The 25,204-nt window shown below is 42.4% G+C and overlaps 1 protein-coding gene across 6 annotated transcripts; it reads left to right on the forward strand.

Annotated features, from left to right (window-relative positions):
• Window positions 1–1,877: 1,877 nt before the first annotated feature.
• Window positions 1,878–20,960, forward strand: allc (allantoicase). 6 transcript variants are annotated; one of them, XM_084031088.1, is made up of 11 exons: window positions 1,879–2,092; window positions 2,231–2,281; window positions 2,746–2,833; window positions 5,151–5,270; window positions 6,142–6,221; window positions 8,840–8,972; window positions 9,090–9,245; window positions 9,769–9,842; window positions 15,994–16,102; window positions 16,176–16,269; window positions 20,585–20,852. In XM_084031088.1, exons 1-11 carry the CDS (start codon window positions 2,003–2,005, stop codon window positions 20,709–20,711), a joined length of 1,122 nt encoding a protein of 373 aa, XP_083887214.1. In that variant the 5' UTR covers window positions 1,879–2,002; the 3' UTR covers window positions 20,712–20,852. The 6 variants fall into 6 exon arrangements, with proteins under 6 accessions (XP_083887213.1, XP_083887214.1, XP_083887215.1 ...); XM_084031089.1 differs by having other exon boundaries at window positions 16,176–16,251; XM_084031086.1 differs by having other exon boundaries at window positions 1,880–2,092; window positions 16,176–16,294; window positions 20,585–20,875.
• The last annotated feature ends 4,244 nt before the right edge of the window (window positions 20,961–25,204 follow it).

The following is a 25,204-nucleotide window of genomic DNA, read 5'->3' on the forward strand; positions in this document are numbered from 1 at the left end:
GTCAGGGTCGAGGCAAAGCCAGCTTTGTACTGACCCTCATTACTGAAGCAGTCCGATGTGAAGTGGTTAGCACACACATACAAGCTAACACACATACAAGCTAACACGAACCGTAGCCAGCACATTGTCATTAAAAATGAAACACAACCATCTGTTCTTCTGTAGCTGGGACCGAATATAAGCACTTATGTTGATTTGTACAACCAACAACAGAGCAATCTGCGTGTCTAGCTCTGAGTGACGACATTGTGAAACACCGCTATCTCACTGCTGTCTCACCGCAGGACACACCGAACTTCACCTCGGTGATGAACAGTGTTGGTCATCTTACTTTAAAAAAGTAATTTACAGTTACAAATTACTTCTCCTAAAAAGTAATTGAGTTTGTCAGTCAGTTAGCACATTGTTAAAGTAATTAGTTACTCAGCAGTAACTGACGTTATTTTTTATGTTCTATAACATCTTTAACGTCAAAGATGTTTATATTATCTGATTGAAGAATAAAAACACTATATACAGTATTATAGAACATTTGGTATTTATTTGAACTTAATAGATTGCAGCCTATGATATGCATAGAAATAAAATATATAAAAAATAAATATTGAAAATAAAATTCAAGTACAAATTTAAGACACACAAATGTAAACTTGGGTTAAAAGAAACAAAGGAAAATCTGGCCATTAAGTAGTGCAAATCTCTGTAACTGTATATTAGGCCTACTGCACAATAAACAGAACACTATCCTGATCTTAAATATTCTGTCAAGTAACAATATTAAATATTGAAACTAAAATAATATAAAATATAAAATAATATAATATAATAATATAAAATAACATTCAAGCATACTCAGCATGTGTTGATGAGAGGTGTGTCATAAGATTGGAGTTACTTGAGGCAGACATGGATAAAATCTTTTTTCCTGGGCATAGCGTGCATGTCACATGAACATTCTTGCCTTTAAGTTCAATGAGCGATTAGTAGTGCCGGTACTTCCAGTTTGAGAACGCTACCTTTGCATTTCCCTGGCTCGTTGCCATTGTCGCACAACTCTACATTATCAACTGCAGTACGTTGCAACGATTACTGCAGTTGATAATGTGTTGGGAAAAGTAATTAATTTGATTACTCGTTACTGAAAAAAAAATAACGACGTTAGTAAAGAGAGACCATGCAGGAGGCGCTTGTTTTCCTCATTCTGGGAGTTGGCAGGCTCAGGGAGGACCAGTTTATTGGTGTAGAGACCAGAGAAAACGTGGTTTTCATAATATGGGACCTTTAAAGAATATGACTAGAGCCTGGCTGTGAACGCTGATTTTGCTGTCGGAGCATCGAATTGTTCCGAATCGAAGCATTAAAAAAGCACCAGAAAGACAAGCTGTTACGGTGATGGTGGGCCGAGCCTCCCTCCCCACAGCGTCTCAGCATCAGGCAACCACAAACCGATGCAGTGAGGAGTACCACTCCTTATAATATCACCAAAGAAGAGCATTCTAAGTTTATTTTCAAAGAATTGAGATTTATTATTTGTGTTGTGTTGAGATTTAAATTAAGAAAAACAAAACTTTATTCCTGTTTATTAAATTACCAGTGTATGGGAACAGTATACGGTAAAATATGCATATTATTGCGGTGCTATAAGGCGCAGTGAAAATGTTTGCGTGCACATAAATGATTTGCTGGTGCACCTAAATGAAAAAGTTAGGTGTACCAGTGTGACCAATGTCAAAAGTTAGTCTGGACCCTGATGTACCGATTGAATGGGTCACCTTAATCATTATGAGAGAATTTGCCCCCCTGAGATTTTTTCCGGGAGCAGCCACTGCAGTTGACGATTACACACAGTATGGAAATTAGGTTAACCAACCGGTTGCTGAACTTTGTCTGGGAGTACAGAAGTCAGTGAGCCAGTTTTTCAGGCTTCAGCAGAGCGATAAGCTTCTTCAACAGTTGGGTTTTGTTTCAGTGTAAACTTGTCAAATTTGCATCAAATTTCCCCATGGCAGAGAGGAGAGTAGCGACAAAGGCAGCAGCAGAGCCGGACTTTCTGCAGTTTAATGATCTGGCCTGTGAGGCGGTTGGCGGGAAGGTGAGTCACTGGGAGCTTTAGTGTCCCATCCCGGTCTCTCAGGTTAGGTAATCAGTCGCTGCTGGGAGTTGGCCTCTACACTGCCTTTCTCTAAACTCCAACTTGACAGTATTCTTTGGTGTTGAACTTGTCTTCCAGGTTATCTTTGCTACAGATGAATGGTTCGCTCCTGCTGCCAAGCTTCTGAAGGTACAACTGTGATCCACCACGTCACGTTGACATAAGATTAATATCACAGTTACGCATTTACTTCACTGAAAACGAAACGTTCTTGAACTTTTGCTAATCAACAAACCAACATTACATTAGTCATTAATCTTTCAATACTGTCCAACCTGTCTGTTCCTGCTCAAGATGTAAATCTTTAAACACACACACACACACACATATAATATACAGTATATATATATATATATATTGAAACATTTTAAAATAATCTCCAAAAACAGCTGCTCACAGTTTTTATCAAAGAAACAAGAGGAAATAGTAACTTTGTTGGGGACAATTTTCTAATCCACATTTAGCACTCCAGTGAGTATTTGGGATTGAGTCAAAATGAATGAAGAAAAATAGAGAATATCACCATTTACTTTAACAGCTGGTTCATCCTTTACATATTATGAGCTGTTAACAAACATAACGACCTCCTTCAGAGAGAGACGCCGCAGTTCATCGCTTCTGCCTTCACTGAGTTTGGAAAGTGGATGGACGGATGGGAGACGAGGAGGAAGAGAATAATGGGTCAGTATCAGAAACAAACTCTCCCCCAGTCAAACCAGAAGCCTGTGTGGTGTTTTCATTGTCTTCTTTCAATCTGCCAGACTAAAGGGCTGACATGCAGTGACAAACAATCATTCACACATACAGGACATACAGGGCCCTAGTTTCGTAGACTAGGCATAGTCAGCGCACAGCGCACCTGCGCCACGCCGACGGGGTGTGTCCGCCTGGACTTTGCAAGTTTCGTGCACTGTGGGAAAGAGGGAGGAGAAGCGCCAGGCGAGGTGCAGTGCAAGTTTCGTCACTTGACAACCTGATGACAGAAGCAGCGCCGCCGTTCCAACCACGCTCATCATGCGCTGTGCGTGCGTATAGTCATTATAATAACAATGCCGATATTATATCACTATAGAAATTGTAGGCACATTTTAGGCATGCCTATCAACACCAGAATGGCGGGACACCAGGACCAGCTGCAGCCCCAAATCCGGTTCCAGCTTGCGCCAAAGTTGCGCGTCTCTCCACGGACACGGACAACAGGCGCGAGACCAGCGCACAAGCAGAACACGATCCCCAAAAGTGCTGTATTTTGAGAGAGATGTGAACTTGTTAGTTCGCATCACAGTTTCAGCTGTGTTAATTCAGTCAGGCTGAGTTTCCGTTACGCGTGCCATCTGCCTTTGATCTGACGTCAGATGTGACGGGACAATCTATATAGAAATAAATTCACGTGTTGATTAAATTAGTTGCATTATAAAGTGCTTGTTGTGATTATTTATTGCATTTAAATGTGCCTGGAACTGTGGAAACCTGCCTGTGAGGTCTCGGTGACGTGTGCGCACTGTGCGCCGGTGAGCCAAACTGCCACTCCGCCAGTTGTGATTCGCCTTGAATTAAAGGACTTTATTTGCGCCTTGCGCCAAGAGTAGACTAGGTTGGAGCTGGCGGGCTTTCGGCGAAGTCTCGGCGAGGCTTTTTACCACGAAACTTTTGCTACGCCAAGCTGAATCTGTGACGCCTCCCCCTGCTGCGCCGCCACACCCATCTTGGTGCAGGCGATCCACCAAACTGCTAAACTGAGGCTGCGCTGGTCGGAACTTGCATTACGCCGCCCCTGCGCCGCCCTGCGCCGCCCTGCGCCGCCCGCCCTGAGCGCCAACGAAAATCGCACATACACACACACACACACACACACACATACATTTCACTACCAAGGCGTATCCACATCATTCCATGTACTTCCAGATTTGTTTTGTGGTGTTACATTAAAATAGATTTATTCATTTTCATAAGCAAAATGGTTTTGAGGGACCTATTTTAACAGTTTTATCTAAAGTCTGTGGTCGTTAGCTTTTTTATTTTTTATTTTACCAGTGCAGCAAAGGTGCAGCAGTGTGAAAAAGGATTGGACAAAGGAATGATTAAAAGCGCACTGAGAAATTCATAATCACTGAACAAAGTCCAGTTTCCATAAAAACATAATAATAGACTGTGGAGCTCAAACAGCAACTTACTTATATGCTGACTCTATAGCCCATAAAGTTATTATCAGAGCATATCAGTGCAGTTGAGAGGTGAGAATTTTCCCTCCTCGCTCACAGAGCAGTTGATTTATTTAAAATAACACTTCGGCCTGTGTAGCAAAGCATCTAACACAAAACGTAATATTTAAAATTAAACTAATCAATGGGCCTAATGAAATAAAAAAACTAAAATAAACAGGCTACACAAGTTTCCAAAATGAGTCTTTACTGACTGAAACAATGTCACCACATTCTGTTTCTTGGACCAAATTATCGCCATCTGTTAGTTTGACGGGTATAGTACACCTGTATCAGTTCCTTTTTAAGGACCTTAACTGGTCCATCAACTGTTGACGACTGTGCAAGACACAGATGGATTCTGGGCTGGGCTTGGGTACGTTTCACACTTGTGGTGTAAGCGGTAGCGGAGCAAACCTTTTTAGCACCTCCTCTGATCCTTTATGGTACTGAATTGTAACTCTCACATACATTAAAAGACTTCCTAATCCTATAAAACCTACTTGCATTTGAAGAAGAACAATACACACAATAATAGTATACAATACAGTATGTAACATACAGTACACACACTATCCAGTAAACGTTCAATACTATAAAGTATTTATCATAGAAATAAAATAAAATTCTATGATATAGCATATAAAATAAAAACAGGGTACTAATTCCAACATTGTTTTACAATGATATAATCTGCTGAGAGAGTTCATTAGGGTGCACTCTGGGCGAAGTAACCATTTGATTTGGTTTGAGGTCAACACAACGGTAGTTCTCACTATTTCTAATTGTTTGTGGAGGTCATGACTGGTGCATCGTCCAGCTGGGAGTTCCAGGACTGATCTACGGCCTCGATGTCGACACGTCATTCTTCACCGGAAACCACTCGCCCCACGTCTCCATCCAGGCTGGCTGCTTGGGTAAACAACAAAAACGCAGTGAAGTCTCACAATATTCTACAGATGTTTGTCCACAAGGCCAGAACAAAATTAGGCAAAGTGTATAAATACGCTGAAATACTGTACAGAAGGACTGTCAGAGCTGATTACTACAGGGGATGAGACCTGAGAAAATGACACTATTGGTTAGATGGATTGTCACTGAAATGTCTTGCTTGCCAATTAAACTTAACTTACAATATATTATTATTTTATAATGATTTGAATGTATGACTTATTTCATTGAGATGTGCATACACAACACAACTCATGGCAGTTGGTGAAATATCCTGTTTTCACATCAATCTGGGCATCAGTTAGCTACAAAACCAAAGTAAGATTGACGCAACAAAACAGACATTCGATGTATGCAACCAAACCAACGTCTAGGCAATAGAACAGACAAGTAAATGTACAGTATGTTAGGGTAAGGGGAAGCAAACAAACTTTAGGGTTAGGTAACAAAAGAATGTTAGGGTGAGGCAACAAAACTAACGTGAGGTTTAGGCAACAAAACTAACGTGAGTTTTTGGCAACAAAACGAATGTGAAGTTTAGGCAACATGAGGCACGTTCTATTTCCCCACTGCACCCCATGATAACTCCACACAAAAAAATTGACAATTCATGTTCCTGTACACAAAACTAATAGATTGCATTTTGTGACTATTCCATGCCATTTCGGACAATGCCAACTAAAACGTAATATTATGAGCTTATTGGAGACATGTTGTTTCACAGCTGTGGTGTTCCTGCAGGTGTACCTAATACATTGATCATCCAGCCTGCTGAACAATCTCCCTCTGTAAATATGATGCATGAATCTACATTAATATTGGTGTGTTCTTCACCAGACAAACCTCCCACCTTCACCCTGGAGGGGGATCGAACTGGCATGGCTGCCTCCGACAGTCAGCTGGCTGCTGTTGCTAAGGTAACGCTGATATGTGGTGTGTCAACTCATTCTCGATCCGAACTTGTCAAATACAGACGCATGGTCAGTGGTCCTACTCCTCAAACTACGATGCTCTATGTACCGCTCCAACATCAGTGACAGTGTGTCAGTCTCCACTCCCTCCATGCACAGTGTCAAAATAAACTTCCATCTTCACAGGAAGTTTAGGCAACAAGACCACTTAGTTAGGTTTAGGGCATGGTTTCTAACAGGACTGACTAACGACTCTTGTGACACATGTCAATGTTTGCTTTAGTTTTGCACGGGACACAAACAGTAGTCTGGACAAAGTCCTGTGTTTGTTTGACCTGTCTATGCCTCTGAAATTTTGTGTAGTTAGTTGAGTCATGGTGCCTCAGTGCTTTGGAGAGGACAAGTGCCACTGACCAACTGCCAGTAGTGATGAGTTGGAAGTGACAACGGGTTGGACATGTGGTTTGATTGACAGCTAGCATGTGGTTTGATTGACAGCAGACATTGGTAATACTGGTGGCAATAATGACATTGGTGACGCTGGTGATAGTGATGACACTGGTGACATTGGTGCAGAGATGGGAGTAAGTCACACATATGCAAGTCTCAAGCAAGTCTCAAGTCTTAACCTTCAAGTCTCAAACAAGTCCCAAGTCATTTTTGTGAGAGTCGAGTCAAGTCAAGTCAAGTCAAGTCAAGTCATAGCTTAGGTCAAGCAAGTCACAAGTCAAGTCATAGGAATATAATAAGCCGGAAGACAACCATCTTAAAACTTTAAGAGACTGCAGCCTAAGTTTTATGTAGCCCTCCTTTGTACAAAACGGCTAACAAATAGAGGAAGGGGATATAAGGCTAAGGAATAATTATAAATACTCACTAGGACCAGCAGGATAAGAATTACTAGGAACGACTACAGGGTCAGGTGTACCAACCAATAATTACCAGACAGAGTACTCAACACAGTAGTTTATCTTGGGAAGGGCAGCAAAACACTTCCTTTTATTTAGAACAAATTTTTCAATATGTTGCAAAAGACAGTGTATCAAAGAATGAACTTGAACAACGTGTCCACAGGCAGCGTTGTTTCCACGCTTCCCATTCATTGTCTATGTGAAAAGCCATGCAATGCATTCTAGTAGTGTTGCGGCGAATTTCGAGAGACGGCGTGTCAAGTTGGCCGCTCCTCATTTGCATAAAGTTGAAATCAATCTACTTTATGCTAATCAGAGGCGCCCGGCTCGACTCGACGCCTTGCCAACGCTCTCAAAAATATTTTAAATTGAATGTTGTCGATCTAAAATAAAGACAGATTCAGCAACTGCATAGCTTATTTCTTGCATAAAATGTTTTCAGAAACACCTTTCGGTGAACTATTTTTGTAAAATAAGAGAAAGTTTCCAAACAAGCCGCCATGTTGGTCTGCATGAACTCCGGGAGCAGACAGGCCACCAGTGAAAGCGTTCGTCCAATCAGGTGCAGCCATGAAGTGTGCGCATGATTGTATGAAGGAGGGCACCTGTCAATCATTCTCCTAGTGGCAGCCCACCAAGCTTGCAATACTGGCAAGCGGCGCGTCAACTAGCGTTTAAAAATGCCCCTGTGGACACGTAGTCCACAGCACAGGATTTTCGAGAGCGTTGGCGAGGCGGCGAGTTGAGCCGGGTGCCTCTCATCAGCATAAATCATTTATAGCCATATCATTTCATGCAAATGAGGAGCAGCCAACTCGACGTGCTGTCTCTCGGAATTCGCCGCGACACTACCAGAATGCATTGCTACATAGACAATGAATGGGAAGCATGGGAACAATGCTGCCTGTGGACACATACCGACTTCTATGTCCACTACTCCTTCAAAGAGTCCTCTCATGTGAGAGAAATCTTTAAACATAACTTGGGCGCATCACGTAGTAGAGAGATTACCGGTTGCCAGGTTCGCCCACATGCAACAGGAAACATCCAATCGAAAATATATTTTTTTATTATTATTCACCAATTAACCAAGACAGCAATGACTTGTCGAGTCATTTCATGCAAGTCTAAGTCAAGTCTCAAGTCATGGATATCAAGTCCAAGTCAAGTCAAGTCTTTTCCCACTGTTGATTAAGCAAGTCACAAGTCCTCAATCTGGCGACTTAGGTCTGACTTGAGTCAAGTTACTAGACTCGAGTCCTCCATCTCTGCATTGGTGACAGTGATGACATTGGTGAAATTGTTGATAGTGATGACATTGATGCCGTTGATGACATTGGTGAAACTGGTGATAGTGATGACATTGATACCGTTGATGACATTGGTGAAACTGGTGATAGTGATGACATTGATGACATTGAGGACATTGGTGAAACTGGTGATAGTGATGACATTGATGCCGTTGATGACATTGGTGAAACTGGTGATAGTGATGACATTGGTGACGTTGATGACATTGGTGAAACTGGTGATAGTGATGACATTGGTGACGTTGATGACATTGGTGAAACTGGTGATAGTGATGACATTGGTGACGTTGATGACGTTGGTGACGCTGGTGACATTGGGGAATGGTGACAGTGGTGACATTGGTCACACTAGAGACTGGTGACACAGTGTGATGATTGACAGCTGACGTGGCTTGATTGACAGCTGGACTCGGAGGCGTGGCCAGAGCTGGTGAGTTTGTCGGAGCTGAAGCCTGGATACTCTGACTGTTGCCATAACTACTTCAAGGTCAACTTCAATCACAGAGTCACACACCTGCGCCTCAACATGCACCCAGGTACGCACACACACACACACACACACACACACACACACACACACACACACACACACACACACACACATTGTAAAACAATGATAATAATAACACTGTACTGTACCTTGGTATCATCAGATGGAGGGATAGCCAGACTGCGGGTGTACGGCATCGGGCAGAGAGACTGGTCGTCTGTCTCCCCCCAACAGGATGTCGACCTGGTGGCTCTGACCAATGGGGGAGTCTGCCTCAGCTACAGCAACGCCCACTTTGGGAATCCACGCAACATGATTGGTTGGAATTGGCACAAATTGTATTATGTGCATTTGCTTTTATGTTCATTGTTGTCACTCTAAATATGTTTTATTTGTTATCTATGAAATCATCTTTAGTCAGCTTTGGTCACTGGGCTTCTGCTGCTCCCAGCTGATTATGGTGACACAAGTGAAACTTGTGACACTACGGTGATATTGGTCACACTGATGACATTGGTAATATTGGCGACACTGTGGTGACAGTCTGGTGAACCTGGTGATACTGTGATGAGACTGGGGACACTGTGAGGAGACTGGTGACACTGTGGGGAGACTAGGGACACTCTGGTGAACCTGGTGACACTCGTGAGACTAGTGACACTGTGGTGAGACTGGTGACACTGTTCACCACAGTCTCACCAGGTTCACCACATTGTCACCAGTCCAACCAGTCTGGTGACAATGTGGTGAACCTGGTGAGACTGACGACCCTGTGGTGAGACTGGCGACCCTTTGGTGAGACTGGCGACCCTTTGGTAATCCAAGCCCTGCTGTGCCTGTAGGTCTTGGTCGAGCTGTCAATATGGCTGATGGCTGGGAAACGGCCCGCAGACTGGACCGACCCAAACACCTGAAGGTTTAAACACACACATTGAACATTGTCAACATCAACATGAACCTACTTCTAACTGTAACTTAAAATAATCTTAAATCCTCAAACAGGAAGTAAGGAGGGGACTAAATGTCTTTATTTCAAAAGTACTTTCAAAAGTATTTACTCCATTTTTAAAAAAATCATTTGACATATATGCACATGAAAGCACTCTAAATACTTCAAATAATGATAAACCAAACAATATGTGTATCGTTCATTCTTTGGTTATTTCAGTTCAAAACAAAAAAAAATTCTTTGTTGTTTTATACACAGAATGGAAAAACAATAAAACTGGCATCTTTTTGTTTTACCATGGAAACGGCAAGACAGTTTTGTTTTCTTGTTCTTTGTTTGTGTGATATTGTATGGAAATCCAGTAAATGCCAGCATGCAGAATCCATGACAGAGATACAGCTACAGGGAAAAGCAGAACATAGTGTTTTGGCACACATAGACTGGCTGGCCAGCAGTGGTTGTTCAGCAAGAGGAATTAAGGACCTTGACTCCATCTGTGTTGCTGAGAAAGTTCAAAGAGTGTTTGGCCCTGTGTTAGGTCATCAGATGGATTTTTCTTTGAGTCAACATACTGTATCTGTAGCTCTTTCTGTCAGTCAGGGTCTGAATCTCAGCTATTCTTGTGCCAACAAACACCTGGAGTTAGATGTTTGCCAGGGAAGGACTGTTGTTGAATCTGTCCAAAGGGTCACTGACTGTAGTAGAATGGGGAGTTCAGAACTTAGAAGGTAAGCCAGTTGGGCACCAGATAGGGCTGCACATAGCTCAAGGCCAGGGATAGATAGCTGGCGTTTAGGGGCTGCACAGAAAGGAAAGTGAATGTTAGGGAGATTTTGCAGTTCCACATCCAATGCTTGCCACCTCTCCAACAAGCTATAGGTTTGATGATGCTATCCCATCCTCTTTCCTGCTCCCATAGATCCTGTCCCAGGATTTTTGCACAGGTTGTGAAATGGGTCAGATATCCCAGAGGGTCATATTGGCTTGCCAGAAGTTTGTATATATTCCTCATTGTAGGCTGATGATAGGCGATGGATCTGTTTTTGTTACCCAGCATATATTTGAAGGAGTTCTACTGGAGGCCTTTCATAAGCTCTTAAGGGTCTCCAATTCTCCATTTCCAGATGTTGGAGGAATCTGAGTAGAAGGAGAGACAGAGCCAGTATTTGGCCAGGCAGAAGATATTTGTACAGATTTTGCCCCATGTATTACAAGAAGCAGTCAAATTCAACTCTGTTTTGTTGTTTTGATGTGATGTGGAAAATACCAGGGGTCCGTTTCACAAAGCAGGTTTAGTGAAAACCTTGAGTTAGTTAACCCTGAGATGAGGGAAACTCTGGTTTTTCGGTTTCACAAAGCCAGCTCAGCATAAATCTGAGTCAGTTACCCGGGTAACATACTCCGTGAACCTAACCTGCTCGCTAGCAGGTTTGCTTCAACAAACCCTGAGTTTCTCCCTACATGTCTCCGCCTTTTTCCGGAATCTGAACCAACTCTGAAAAAATGTGCCGTGCTTTCATAGTCAAGCTAATCGATATGGAAATAAAAGTGATTCTAGCAGCTTTGCGTCGGGAGAGAATTTTGATTACCTTTCCTTTCAATCACATTAGATATTATCTAAACAATATTCTCCGACATTTTCAACATTTCATATCACGGACATAATCCGCAACCAGATTCTTTGTGGAGGTAGTGTTTTTGCGAACGGGAGATTTATGAAATGTTTAAGTACATTCCTGTGTTGAAATACCTGCTTATATTTACTGTTTAATATGTGAAATATGATTAAATTCATATGCCTTAGTCAACGTATTTGCACAATATTCTTATGCTTAATTTTTAACTGAAGCCACTTTCTTTCTGTGCCTTGGGGGATTACACCCAATGAAAATGATAATTCATTCATTGCGCTACTTTATGAACTACAGGAGTTGAACCGCTGTCGCCTGAATCATAGGCAGCGTTGCTAACCATTACACCACAGTATCGCTCTCCAAACCTGAAAATGAACAGTTATTACCTTTAGATCAATCGACTGTTTCATTCAGTTATATACATTAGATCGGGCAGTAATTGTCTGCCACGCCAACTATCGCTACTTTGCTGCAGTTACGTTGCTCCGCTTTCTCAGGATATGCTCATTTTCTACATAAACACGCACAATGCTCTCCCAGTTGCCATGGTGAATCGTAGTATCGGAGCTCCATTGATGATGGCTTTGTAGAGTCGGCAGGCACGCGCGTAACTCAGAGTTTACATACTCAGAGTTGACTGAACTAATTCAAAACCACTGTTCTGAAACCGAAAACTCAGAGTTGCCCATCTCAGAGTTGATCAACTCAGAGTTCAGGGTTAGGTTCAGAGTTTGTTGAACCTGCTTTGTGAAACGGGCCCCAGGTTTCCTATGGTTGGTCCACCTGCTTATTATTCAGTTCCTCATAGTTCATATTTATCAGAGAGTCTGGGATCTTGGAGGACAGGAATGTAGCCTAATACACCATTCATCTCAACTCTAACTGTCTTAGGGCCTGTCCACACGAAAACGTTTTCAGTACGTAAACGCACAAGACTTCTTGTGCGTTTCGCCCTGCCGTCCATATGGATCCGGCGTTTCCGCGGCGTGAAAAACGCACTTTTTTGAAACCAGCTCTCAGGGTGGAAAAGAAAAAAACGCCCCCCCTCCGTTTTGTGATCGCTTTCGTGTGGACGGCGAAAACGAAAACGCTGACGTCATCGCCCCACTCCTCGACCCTCAAGCCTGACTTCTTACCCCGCGACGTCTCGTAACAACAACAACGGCGGCGGCCTCCGTGCTCGTAGCAGATATTCTGCTCGTCTGTACGATGGCGTATCAGGGCCGCTGTATGAAAAAAAACGGAGCCGAGAGAGGGGTGCGATATTCCAGGAAAAAAGTCGCAGATATGCTACTTTATTACAATGCTAACAAACAACCGCTAGCTAACTTCCCATGAATGTAGGCATTTATTTGTCTAATTAATCCATCCCAACGTGTGACAACGCCTCGTCAAGGTCCTTAGGGTGACGGCTGTTGGTGCTTATTGTTGGTTTTTATTTATACGGGCCAAATTGTCATTTTATGGGTGTTTATTGATCGGGTGGTCGGGCGGAGATTAGCCGTAACTCTCACGTGTTGCCATAGCAACGGCAAACATCCGGTCACGCTCCGTCTCTTCTTCTGCATTTTTGTAGCAGAAACAGCGCCGCATAAGGGCCTAGAATATGTACTACAGCGCGCTGAGTCGTTTTCAGTGGATTCGTGTGGACGCAGATTTTCTTGAAACGACGCCAAGGCAAAACGGAGAAAAAAAGTTTGTTTTGCTTCGTGTGTACGGGGCCTTAGAATGGAGTACCACGGGAGCTAGATTGTCTTGTTTTGACCTTGTGGCTGTCTTCTTCTTCTCAGTCAATCTGCCAGTCTTTTCACATTCATGAGCAATTCACTTGTGAAGCAGGTAAGAGAGAAGGAGAGATTGTGACGGCTGAAGCTGGCTGGCCGTTGGAGAGCCCATCCTAGCCTGGTTTGTACTGCCAGTGGGCCACCTGGGGCCCCCACGAGTATTGGCTATATAAAATGGCCTATTTAAGGTGCATTTGTCCATTCTGTGTATTCTTCCACATTTACTACATCTCTCCTTCTTCTTGATCCATTTCATAATGTCATTCTTGGACAGCTTTTTGAATTATGTGCATGCAGGGCTGCCCCTGACCAAAATGGGGCCCTAAGCGAAAAAATGTCTTCGCCCCCCCACCGCCACCCGACCCTACCAAATCCCAAATGAATATTAGGTACAAAACGACAGTATAATGAAATGCCATTGAACTTGACAACCTTTATTAGTAAGAACAAAGAACAAAAATATAAACATAAATTCACAGTGAATGGGCTTTATGAACAGCTCCACTACTTCCTGAAATAAGACAGCTTGTTTATTTCCTGTCTTACATTATTGGACCAATTGATTAATCCAGGTGTGTCTGACCTCACAACAATGGTAAGGCACACCTGGATTAATCAGTTTTACAAAGTTTTACATTTTTACTAGTGCTGGGCCGTTAACACCATTAACAGCATTCACGGACATCAACGGCGTTGTTAATTAACTGCGTTAACGGCGCTGTTAATGTCCGTTAACACCATTAACAGCGTTAACGGCGCCGTTAACATGGCCCAGCACTAACTTCAACAAATACCCACCTTCGAGAGAAGCACGAGTGTCCTCTTGTTTTGCTTTTTTTCCCTCTTGCTCGCGCCTGACTCGTAGGTTGGGGCCCTACGCACTGTGCGTGTTCTGCGTGTAGGCAGGGGCGGCCCTGTGTGCATGAACAAAGGAATCTGACACAACAGTAAAGCTTAGGGTTATCAACATCTACCTTTTCTTTGGGGTTATGTTGTTGACAAGTCTTGTCTGGAGAGCTGGTGTTCCTTTCCAGTTTGTCGTCATTCCTGTTTCTGGAGTTCAACAGCTCTTGCTGCTATGCTTTTTGTAACCGGCAAAATTCCCACCAGTGCATGGACAGAGAGGGAAAATCAACAAAGGCCTCAACATCACCTTTGAAAATAATAGGGAATTCAATTGCTCCAATCTCACTCTGAAGCAGCCTTGGCTGACCAAATTTCTGTCTTGTATCATGCATGCATGCTGGATCTGCCAAGTTCATAGCTACTGGGTGCTGAAGATGTTCTAAGAGGGACCTAATATTTATGCTGTTCAGTAACATGGGGGTGATTTTCAATGGGGTTATTCAGATGCATCTTCAGGAGGTCAAAATCAATCTCTCGACTACTCTTAAACACAGGAAGTGCATTGGTATTCCATAAGCAGAATCTATGAGTGGATCCAAAACATTGGCAGTTTGAAGATGTGAGTAAACAGATTGTGGCTGCTGGGGTAACAGGGCCTGCATTAGTGATAGACTACCGGTCAAGGCATGGATGCGGTATAATTAGGATCTCGGGCAATGGAAACTGGAAATGCAGATCTACATTGTGAATAAAGGGGAAGGAGGCGGTACCTTGGCAGATTCATGGTCACTGGACAGTGATTCAGTCCACAAACAATCACGGGAACATCAGACTCACAAGAACAGCGCAGCACAGATTTCCAAATGAATATTTGGAATGGTGCACTGCCATGCCTATACAGTTGTAGGGGAACCCTGCTGAAATAGGGTATAGCCTGCAAAGATGCATGGGGAATGGACAACAGTGTATCTTGAACACTAACTATAAAGGGAAAATAGGGAGCCTGAACAGGGGCTAAGCTTTGCTGTTTTGTTTGATGCATGGTTTGGGAGGCCCTCGGTAGTCCTCTTGGAAGGCTTAGTTGAGGAAACAGGGGAGTTGAGGCCCAATGAGAGTCAGCATACATCACGTTTTATGGGGCAAGAGTGAATATCTTTGAGGGAGGCAGTTTGTAATAAGAACAGGTGGCTTGATTGATGATTCTGTCTTATGAAACAAGCTGGGCTGACTTAAGCTCTTGTCTTTTAATATGGATGCGTCAGTTCACTTCAACCTATCTGACAATTCGCTCTCCTTGTGTGCATCTTCTTACCTTGGCTGAGCAGCTCTGGCTTTCTCATTGATTAATTTACATTGTTCATTGAGCTCCTTATCCTCCAGCCTTCGTCTTCTAAGATCCATCGGCATTTCATTTAGCATTGGTAGTAATGTTAACAGTAGTTGTCCGTAGCGGCAGGCACAGACATGTTTGGATGTTTCTTTCTTCAACATGTTACCATAGACTAAAAATCTGCATCAAAGCAGGTGAAGCCACAATATGGTGCTTCCTCCATCAGGGAAGTAGCAGTTAGGAATGTCACTTTCCAAAAACATTGTTGTTTCCTGAAAACTTTTCAAAATGTCCTCTTCCCAAAAATGTGCTTACATTCTAAAACATCTCCAATTGTGATCTGACACTTTCTACAATATGTCTCTTTACAGAATGCTTCTGAAATGTCCTTACTTCCCTAAAGCGTCCCTAGTTTGAAAATAGTCCTCACCGCCTTTCTACGGATGTTTTAATCAATGTGAACCTGAATAAACGTTTACATGTAGATACGCCTATTTAATGTCTCCCTGCTGGCTGTGTTGCAGGTGGACCAGCGAGGGATCTTGCTGGTCCCCGGCTGGGAGTGGGCGGTGTTTCGACTCGGCCATCCTGGAATCATCAGCAGCATCGAGGTTGATACCAACCACTTCAAAGGTGCTTTTATTTTATAAATGTGTTAAATCTTTCTTCATGAGTAGAAGATAATAACTTGCATGTTTACTTCTAGGTAACTTCCCGGATTCTTGCAGGATTGACGTTTGTTCTTTGACCGATGAAGAGGAAGCCCAGTGCATCAGCACCAGGTGGAATTCTGGGAAATGGCAGGTTCTTCTTCCCCCTCAGAAAGTATGTAACATCAGTTCAGATATTTATTTGACAGATGAAGTGACAGTTTGTTTAAATTATGGCTGTCAAACAATTCAATAATCTTAATCAGATTAATCAGAGGGTAGCTGTGGTTTAATCACGATTATTTACCTTTCGGAAATATAGCCGTTGTAAATATTTTTCAGCTTTTGTGGATTATGTCACATACACTCAACAAAAATATAAACGCAACACTTTTGTTTTTGCTCCCATTTTTCATGAGATGGACTTAAAGATCTAAAATTCATTCCAGATACACAATATTACCATTTCTCTCAAACATTGTTCACAAATCTGTCTAAATGTGTGATAGTGAGCACTTCTGCTTTGCTGAGATAATCCATCCCACCTCACAGGTGTGCCACATCAAGATGCTGATCTGACATCATGATTAGTGCACAGGTGTACCTTATACTGCCCACAATAAAAGGCCACTCTGAAATGTGCAGTTTTGTCTCACAGCAAAATACCACAGATGCCACAAGCATTGAGGGAGCGTGCAATTGGCATGCTGACAGCAGGAATGTCAACCAGATCTGTTGCTCGTGCATTGAATGTTCATTTCTCCACCATAAGCCGTCTCCAAAGGCGTTTCAGAGAATATGGCAGTACATCCAACCGGCCTCACAACCGCAGACCACGTGTAACCACACCAGCCCAGGACCTCCACATCCAGCAGGTTCACCTCCAAGATCTTCTGAGACCAGCCACTCAGCCGACAGCTGCTGAAACAATTGGTTTGCATAACCAAACAATTTCTGCACAAACTGTCAGAAACCGTCTCAGGGAAGCTCAACTGCATGCTCGTCGTCCTCATCGGGGTCTTGACCTGACTCCAGCTCGTCGCCGTAACAGACTTGAGTGGGCAAATGCTCACATTCGATGGCGTCTGGCACGTTGGAGAGGTGTTCTCTTCACGGATGAATCTCGGTTTACATTGTTCAGGGCAGAGGGCAGACAGCGTGTGTGGCGTCGTGTGGGTGAGCGCTTTGCTGATGTCAATGTTGTGGATCGAGTGGCCCATGGTGGTGGTGGGTTATGGTATGGGCAGGCATCTGTTATGGACGAAGAACACAGGTGCATTTTATTGATGGCATTTTGAATGCACAGAGATACCGTGATGAGATCCTGAGGCCCATTGTTGTGTCATACATCCATGAACATCACCTCATGTTTCAGCAAGATAATGCACGGCCCCATGTTGCAAGGATCTGTACACAATTCTTGGAAGCTGAAAATGTCCCAGTTCTTGCATGGCCAGCATACTCACCGGACATGTCACCCATTGAGCATGTTTGGGATGTGCTTGACCGGCGTATACGACAGCGTCTACCAGTTCCCACTAATATCCAGCAACTTCGCACAGCCATTGAAGAGGAGTGGACCAACGTTCCACAGGCCACAATTGACAATCTGATAAACTCTATGCGAAGAAGATGTGTTGCACTGCATGAGGCAAATGGTGGTCACACCAGATACTGACTGGTTCTGAGTCCCCAGACCCCCAATAAAGCAAAAAAATTCACATTTCAGGGTGGCCTTTTATTGTGGACAGTCTAAGGCACACCTGTCCACTAATCATGATGTCAGATCAGCATCTTGATATGGCACACCTGTGAGGTGGGATGGATTATCTCAGCAAAGCAGAAGTGCTCACTATCACACATTTAGACGGATTTGTGAACAATGTTTGAGAGAAATGGTAATATTGTGTATCTGGAATGAATTTTAGATCTTTAAGTCCATCTCATGAAAAATGGGAGCAAAAACAAAAGTGTTGCGTTTATATTTTTGTTGAGTGTAAAATTGAATGTGCCGTATGAATAAGAAGACCAGTGAAATATAGTATCCGGCTGGACTGTGTGGTCAATGTGCATGCTTTATTGCAGAATAAGAAGATAATTTTTCACCTCAACATTTTTTTAAGACTATATGAAATAAAATCCATCTCTCTCCAGACTCAAACCATTTCAACAACCTGCAGCCTGTCAGTCAATCACCAGGGCAACACTGTTGTTGATGACGCGGACAAAGCATAAAAAAGCAAAACTAGCAAATAAAATAGCAAACTCACTAGAGTGGTCTGGTAGAAGTTTCCACTTTTATATTCAAAGTTCAGTACTGTATGAAGTGGCATGTAAATATGTACTTAAAGGTAACAAAATAAACCAGGAGACAATGCAGTTATTGTAAACAAGTTAACCACTCTTATTGTTTCCAGATGAATAAGAACTGTTACGGCTTGAGGAAGGATTTAGTCTGGACCCAAAAATGCAGAGTTGTAACAGATTTATTCCAAACAAAGTATCAACAGAAATCGCCTTAGCAAGGGAAAAAATGTTCTAAGAAGTTTAAACAACGAAAAGGGTCTTCACAAAACAAAGTAACAACACAAAGTCACCACGAGGGGAAAAACCTACTAGTAATCACTAAACAGGAAAAGAACAACGAACCACCGGGTCATGGAGAGAGGCGAGGAATCTGCTCAGAGACATGTACATGCGAGGAGGACAAAGGATCATCTGGCGCAGGGCAGACAGAGCAGTTGGCTTAAGAAGCCGGCCAAACGAGCTGATAGGCAGCAGGTGTGTCTCGTGAACTGCCCTGGAGCACCGGCCCCGCCCCTCTCCACTCACCTGAAAAAAAGGAAAAGAAGGTGAGGAACACAAAACAAGACCTGAACCACCACAAGAACATTCCCAAGAAAACAAGAACTTGTAACAGGACCTCCTCTATCTTCTTCTATCATGAAATAGATACAAAGTAAAGAAACTTAAATAATGACACAAAATGAGTACAGCAACTAATTACAAGATAATAATAATGGAATAAAATGCAAAGCTGAATTATTTATTTTTTAAAGAATGTGCAAAACTTTCTGAAAAAATAGAAAACTTGAATTCAGACACTTGGTCCAATGGTCCTGCTCTTCTTATTTCGTAACTTACATTCTCACTTTACCCTCAGAATCTGTTTCCTGGCTTTTCTGGAAGCAAATTTGTTCATGACATCACTGGAATATGATAATACTGAATATAAATAGTAATATCTTTGTCATGCTGTTTTTTCATCTTCTGATCTTCTGATTTCTTTCTTTCCCTCTTTTCTGCTCCAGATGTCTTTTTAAGCGACATTGAAAGTCCCCCCCCCCCCCCCCCCCCCCCAACTCTTTTCAGGATATTTCAAGTATTCGTTGGGGCCCCCTAGTGGCTGCAGGGGCCCTAAGCAGCAGAGTTGTTTTTCTTATGCCTCATTTCATCATGTTTCGTAACATAAAGTCTCTTTATAAAAAAGGTCCCGATAAAAATATTTTCATATCTGTTAAGGGCTCACACTGCAGTGAAAACTGTTTCCTGGGGACACAAGTGATGCACACAACTAGCATTAGCTTATTATTTGCTTGCCAATTCAAATAATCCACACAATAATGACGTTAGCTCTGTCATTGGCCTTAACAAATTTTAAAGCAATACATGTAAAATGTACCGTAGATGACCATTTAGTAGCCCGGGCGTTTAATATGCTAAATCGACTTGGAGCCCAGGCGTTTATAAGAACCAGGCGCGTATTTGCAACAGGCTACAATTTATTTTTGCAATGAGCATCACCAGACCATCATGCAAAGAACAAGGAGCTCACCATAGCACCATAGCACCACTGGAACAAAACTACTTTTTCCCCCCGACGCATCTTTATTGACATCAGACAATAAATACAAAGACAGTTTGTCTGTGTTACCGCGACACAGGGAGCTGATCAGAGCAGTGTTATGAATGATAACGGAAGGGGGGGTCGATCGCGGTAATTTCAACACTGTACATTAGCGCATTTATCTATATCCCTATATCCCTCAGTCTAGCGCGCCTGTGTTTGTGTGTCTGTGTGTGTGTGTGTGCGCGCGCCTGCATGCGAGAGAGAGAGAGAGCGCGAGAGGAGGGGCTGACTGACAGAAGAGGTGAGAGCCGGTGAAGTGCTGTTAAAAAAAAAACTTTTGTTTTCTGTGCAAGACTATGGTAAACACTTAATCGCCCGGGCGTTTAATTGAACCGGCGTTTATTATGCCAAATGAGGTCGGACCCCGGCGGCTATTAGAGCACAGGCGCGTATTTGCACGCGGGCGATTATTTGGTCATCTACGGTATCCATGTTTGTTTCTAATTTACACATTTCCATCACAAGAGTGAGTCCTTATTTTTGCTTTTTAAATGAGAAAGAATCTGATGACACGATGAAGGTTTCTAAATAAACGGCTTCCTGTCTGTGCTGCAGCTTCGTCCTCATCACAGACATCTCTACAACAAGGCCCAGCTCACTCTCGGCTCAGCTGTCAGTCACATTCGTCTCATCATCAGCCCGGACGGAGGAGTCAGCCGCCTCCGGCTCTGGGGTCGACTGACACCCCTGACCTGTGCAGCGCCATCCAATCAGAAGAGACTGGGGTCCAAACTCTGATGCTCCAAACACAGAGAGGATTGGAAGTTTTTGATCTGTATCTAATTACATTTCTCAGAGGAGGAATAAAACAGACTGTGAAGTTACAGTCTGATGGTTATTAATACTTTTACAGCAGAATTAACAGAAGCTAATAAAACAATAAAACATCCCATAATATAAACACAATATCTATGACAATATAAAACAATGGAAAACAAATACTGTAGATAAATGTGTCTGGAAGTAGATGTTGAATTATGACACAATCAGTGTGAGAGCCCTTCGAACCAATACTTAATATTCACATTGGATACAACGAGAAAAGGACAAGTAAGATATATTAAGATAAAGTATGATAAGATATGATAAGTTTAGATTTGATGACAGGAAAATGTGATAAGATACAATAAGATAAGATATGATGCCGTAAGTTAAGATAAATTATGATATGATAAGTTAAAGGACCATAACAGCGTTACTACATGTCATCGGCCACCTAGCTTATACATAAACATCTACCATGTTTACCAAAACATTTTTTTATATAGTTTGTTTGTTTGTTTACATTTTGTCCATGTTCAATAAACTTACAAAATGTTCCTGAAATTGTTCAGAGGGCGGAACCAAAGTATAAAGAAGGTCAACAATTGTCTGAAAGTTAGACCTCGACTTTTCCCAGTACATCTTCCTCATATTCATAATGGGAGTGTTGGGAAGTTGTTTTCTGACCAGTATCTTCTTCTCTATGTTAAACTGTGGATCATAAACCAACCTTGAGTGATTTCTTACACAAGCTTGTTTATCTCTCCTTGTTACAAAGTCCAATCAGAGCCCGCCAGAGAACTTTTGGCCAATGGGATGCAGCCAAGGGAACATGTGACCCTTGTGCAGAGATTGTGCTTGTTATTGAGGTCGATGTATGCTGAAATAAGACTCTCTTGAAATTTATATTAGCAGGGGCTTATTACCATACATTTAGATACATTGTGTATGCAAATGTAAAATTTGGTAGAAATTATTTATATTGTATTGCTATCCTTAGTTCAGTAAAATGATTGGTCCTGTCTCTTGAAAGATGTTGTTTATTATCCTTTTTAACCATTATAATTGTTTTTTATGTGTGTAACCTGTTTACTTTTAATGTTGGGCTATAGTTGCTTTTAACATTAAGATATCATTTGTATTTTAAAGTCTGCTATATAAATTATATTTATTATGATTTCTGATTATTAAAGCTTGACAGGCTAAAATGAATGAAAAAGATAAAGAGAGTCATAACAGGGAAACAACAATAATGTTTGATTTTTTTCTACTGTTGAAGACCCTGAATACAGGATAAGTGGTTGACTATTGATGGATAGAAAGAATTGAATTGTGTGTGTATGTGTGCCCCCCCCCCCCCCCCCCCGCGCTGAGCATGGACCTGACCTTTGACCTTGCCTGGGCAGCCTCAGCGATGAGGCGGACATGTGTGTCAACCACTCAGACCAAATTATGGCAATTAGCCTCGCTGTGTGGGCCGAGCAGCTCCACAGTGTGGCGCATGGAGCCGAGTGTCTCCAGGTGTTTAACAGCAGCATGGAGACGTTAGTGTCTCCAGAGGGACGTCTGACGAATGTCAGTTCAATTCCATTCATTTTGATTTATAGTGTCATAACATAAGTTCTCTCAGCACACTTTACCCATCGAGCAGGATGAGAACACATTTCCAGAATAAATAAAACGTCACCGGGAACAAAGAGTTATGTCTCACCACATGTAGCTGTCCTCATGTGATGTCACGGGAGTTAGAAAAAAGTGTTGTTCATCTCCACTGCTGCTAAACACCACACTAGTTATAGCAAGGCAGGATTTGAACCCGTGCCCATTGAGTTAACAATCATGCGTCATAGATCAAATAAAATAAAGTCTGAGAACATGATGATTGAAGGATACGATCTTCATCCTGATCCTTCTATTATTATTCTATTATTATTATGTCTCCACATTATTGCGTCAGTTTTTGGGTTGGTACTATTGTTTTTTCCACAGATTTGGTGGTTAGTCACTTTTCTTTCACCATTTGAGAATAAATGGTTTTAATTAACTTGTACTATAAATTCTAACGGGTTGGTTTTGACTATTTTACCTGTTATTCTTTATGGTTTTAATTCACATGCATCATTTATGTGTCTCTTTTAATGTGTAGGCTAAATTACTTTCTAAAGTTTTCTTGAATCTTTCATCTTAAAACTCTTAATTGTGTTCCCACACCAGTACGTTCAACCAGGATGTTTTCCTAAACCTACCGTGGTTCTGTCGGGTAATGTCGTCCAGGCCGAACTATTGGAACACATCCGTTTGAAAGTCACACTGAATGTCCATGAACTGCCCTGAGATTGATACGAGTTTGTTATTAGAAGCGTGTGAGTGTTTGGCGTGCGGGTTTAACCGCCGCGGTGCTTTAATCGTCCTTCAGTTTGAGCGCGGACTGAACATTATTTCTGGTAATCTGATTAAGTTGAGTCATTACCATCGCTAGCGTGAACGCTGTAGCCATCAGTCACATGAGAGGAGATTTTAGAGCAGAGCTGTCACATCTCACCAACACCGTTATCCTTCATCTGCAAACACACAAACACGTGTGTGTGTGTTTGTGTGTGTGTGAGTGTGTGTGTGTGAGTGTGTGTGTGTGTGTGTGTGTGTGTGTGTGTGTTTGGACCCTGAGAGCAGCAGGAGGGAGTTAAGGAGTTTGTTTTTTCACCATATGTCTGTCATTGTGGAGTTTGGGTGGATTTAAAGATGTTTTTGAAAATGTGTTTACATTTCATGGTATGTGAACTTTCTATAAGATGGAAATCTCAGCACGGCAGTTAGTTTGAATAGAAATAAAACACAACAGGAACAAGAATCAACAAACACACAAGGATACACAATAAATCAGTTATTGGACTTTCTGCAGGGCGACCAGTTTATTATATCTTCACATTGAACACATAGTTTTTGGTTTTATACCCTTTACTGTGTCCTTGAGCCCGACCCTGACCCTCCGTAGTCCACCTCAGTCCTGGTTTCTGATCATCGACCAGCTGTCTGATGTTAATAAAGACGAAGCACAGAGAGGAAATTAAAGCTGGCTTCCCTCTTCTAATGAGATCATATCCATCATGGTCTGCCCTTTAACCTACTATACAACCCCCATCGCCTCCACCCAGTACAACCAGTCCAACCAGTCCAACCACTAACACCACTACCTCTTCTCTTATTCAAGCTCCACATTGTTGATTCTCACCAGGATGAACATGTCGAGTTTGTCCTGAGGAACCATTCAGCTGTGAGGATCAGGAGCTTTCATTCTGGATCCAAGCTTTGAACAGGTCGTTGCTGAGCCAAAACTCTAATTAGCTTTATATGTACTGGTGACGCTCTCCCTTTCAGAGTCAGCGTTTGGCTCAAGGACACTTCAACAGGATCAATATGTAAATGAAGACGAGATGAAGTGCAGGACAAACCTGAAGCTGCAGGAATGTGTGTTTAACCGTAGCTCTGACGTCATCCTCTATCTGTAGCTAACAGCAGGGGGCAGCAGAGACAACGTCTGACTCCACACACAGGACGTTCATGTTCAGACGCGATGATGGGAGATATTACTGAGAGGGGGGAGTCTTCAGGGCTGAAAACAAGAAACCACCTCATAACTAATAACTAATTCAACCATGAACTTTATCTCAATCAATGTGCAAATCCTTAAACCTTTTATAAACCCCTTAATTGACCCCTTATTAAACCTTAACTAACCTAGGCCTACATGCCTTTCACCTTGATTACACATTAATTGTAAATTTGCTTTGTGATGAGTTGAAGGTAGAGTCAAGATTCTCTGCCGAAACCTGAGCCTGAACTTGAACCGGTCTGTCCGCTTATAGCAAAGCAGGCATCCATCCTCAGGCATCACACCGGGCTGCTGTGCAGCTTAAGTGCAACATGGAGCATGAAGATGTAAAGACAAAAATAGAAACAGGAGAATTAACATGAGCGCGTTTGGAGGAAAGTCGGAGGTATGGAACCATTTTAAATGAGCCGTGTGCAGTGTCGACATGTGTTGGCTTTGTCGAGTGCACTAAATGAAGCATGCTTCTTACATGCTTCGTCCTTGTTGCACTGTTCATCAAGATCATTCGAAACAGATTTCTATCATTCAAACAACTCGGAATTGTAGTTGAAAACGTCTGTTATAACGGCCCACTTATTAATAAATGTTCGGTTTAAATCGGGCTCAGGCTCGTGATTACAGGTAATGGGTCGGGTCGGGCTGGATTGTTTGGGCCAGATCTAAGCTCTAGTTTAAGTGCTTTCACACCTCTAGTTGATTCGCTCCGGACTATAGGAAAAAAGTATACATTGTATTTTATTGGAGTTTGACTCCGGTTCCTGTTCACAATGACTTCTTCACAAACGATCCAGAGTAAACATGAA

This window comes from Eutrigla gurnardus (genome assembly GCF_963514095.1).
Source record: "Eutrigla gurnardus genome assembly, chromosome: 16".
Classification (NCBI taxonomy): domain Eukaryota; kingdom Metazoa; phylum Chordata; class Actinopteri; order Perciformes; family Triglidae; genus Eutrigla; species Eutrigla gurnardus.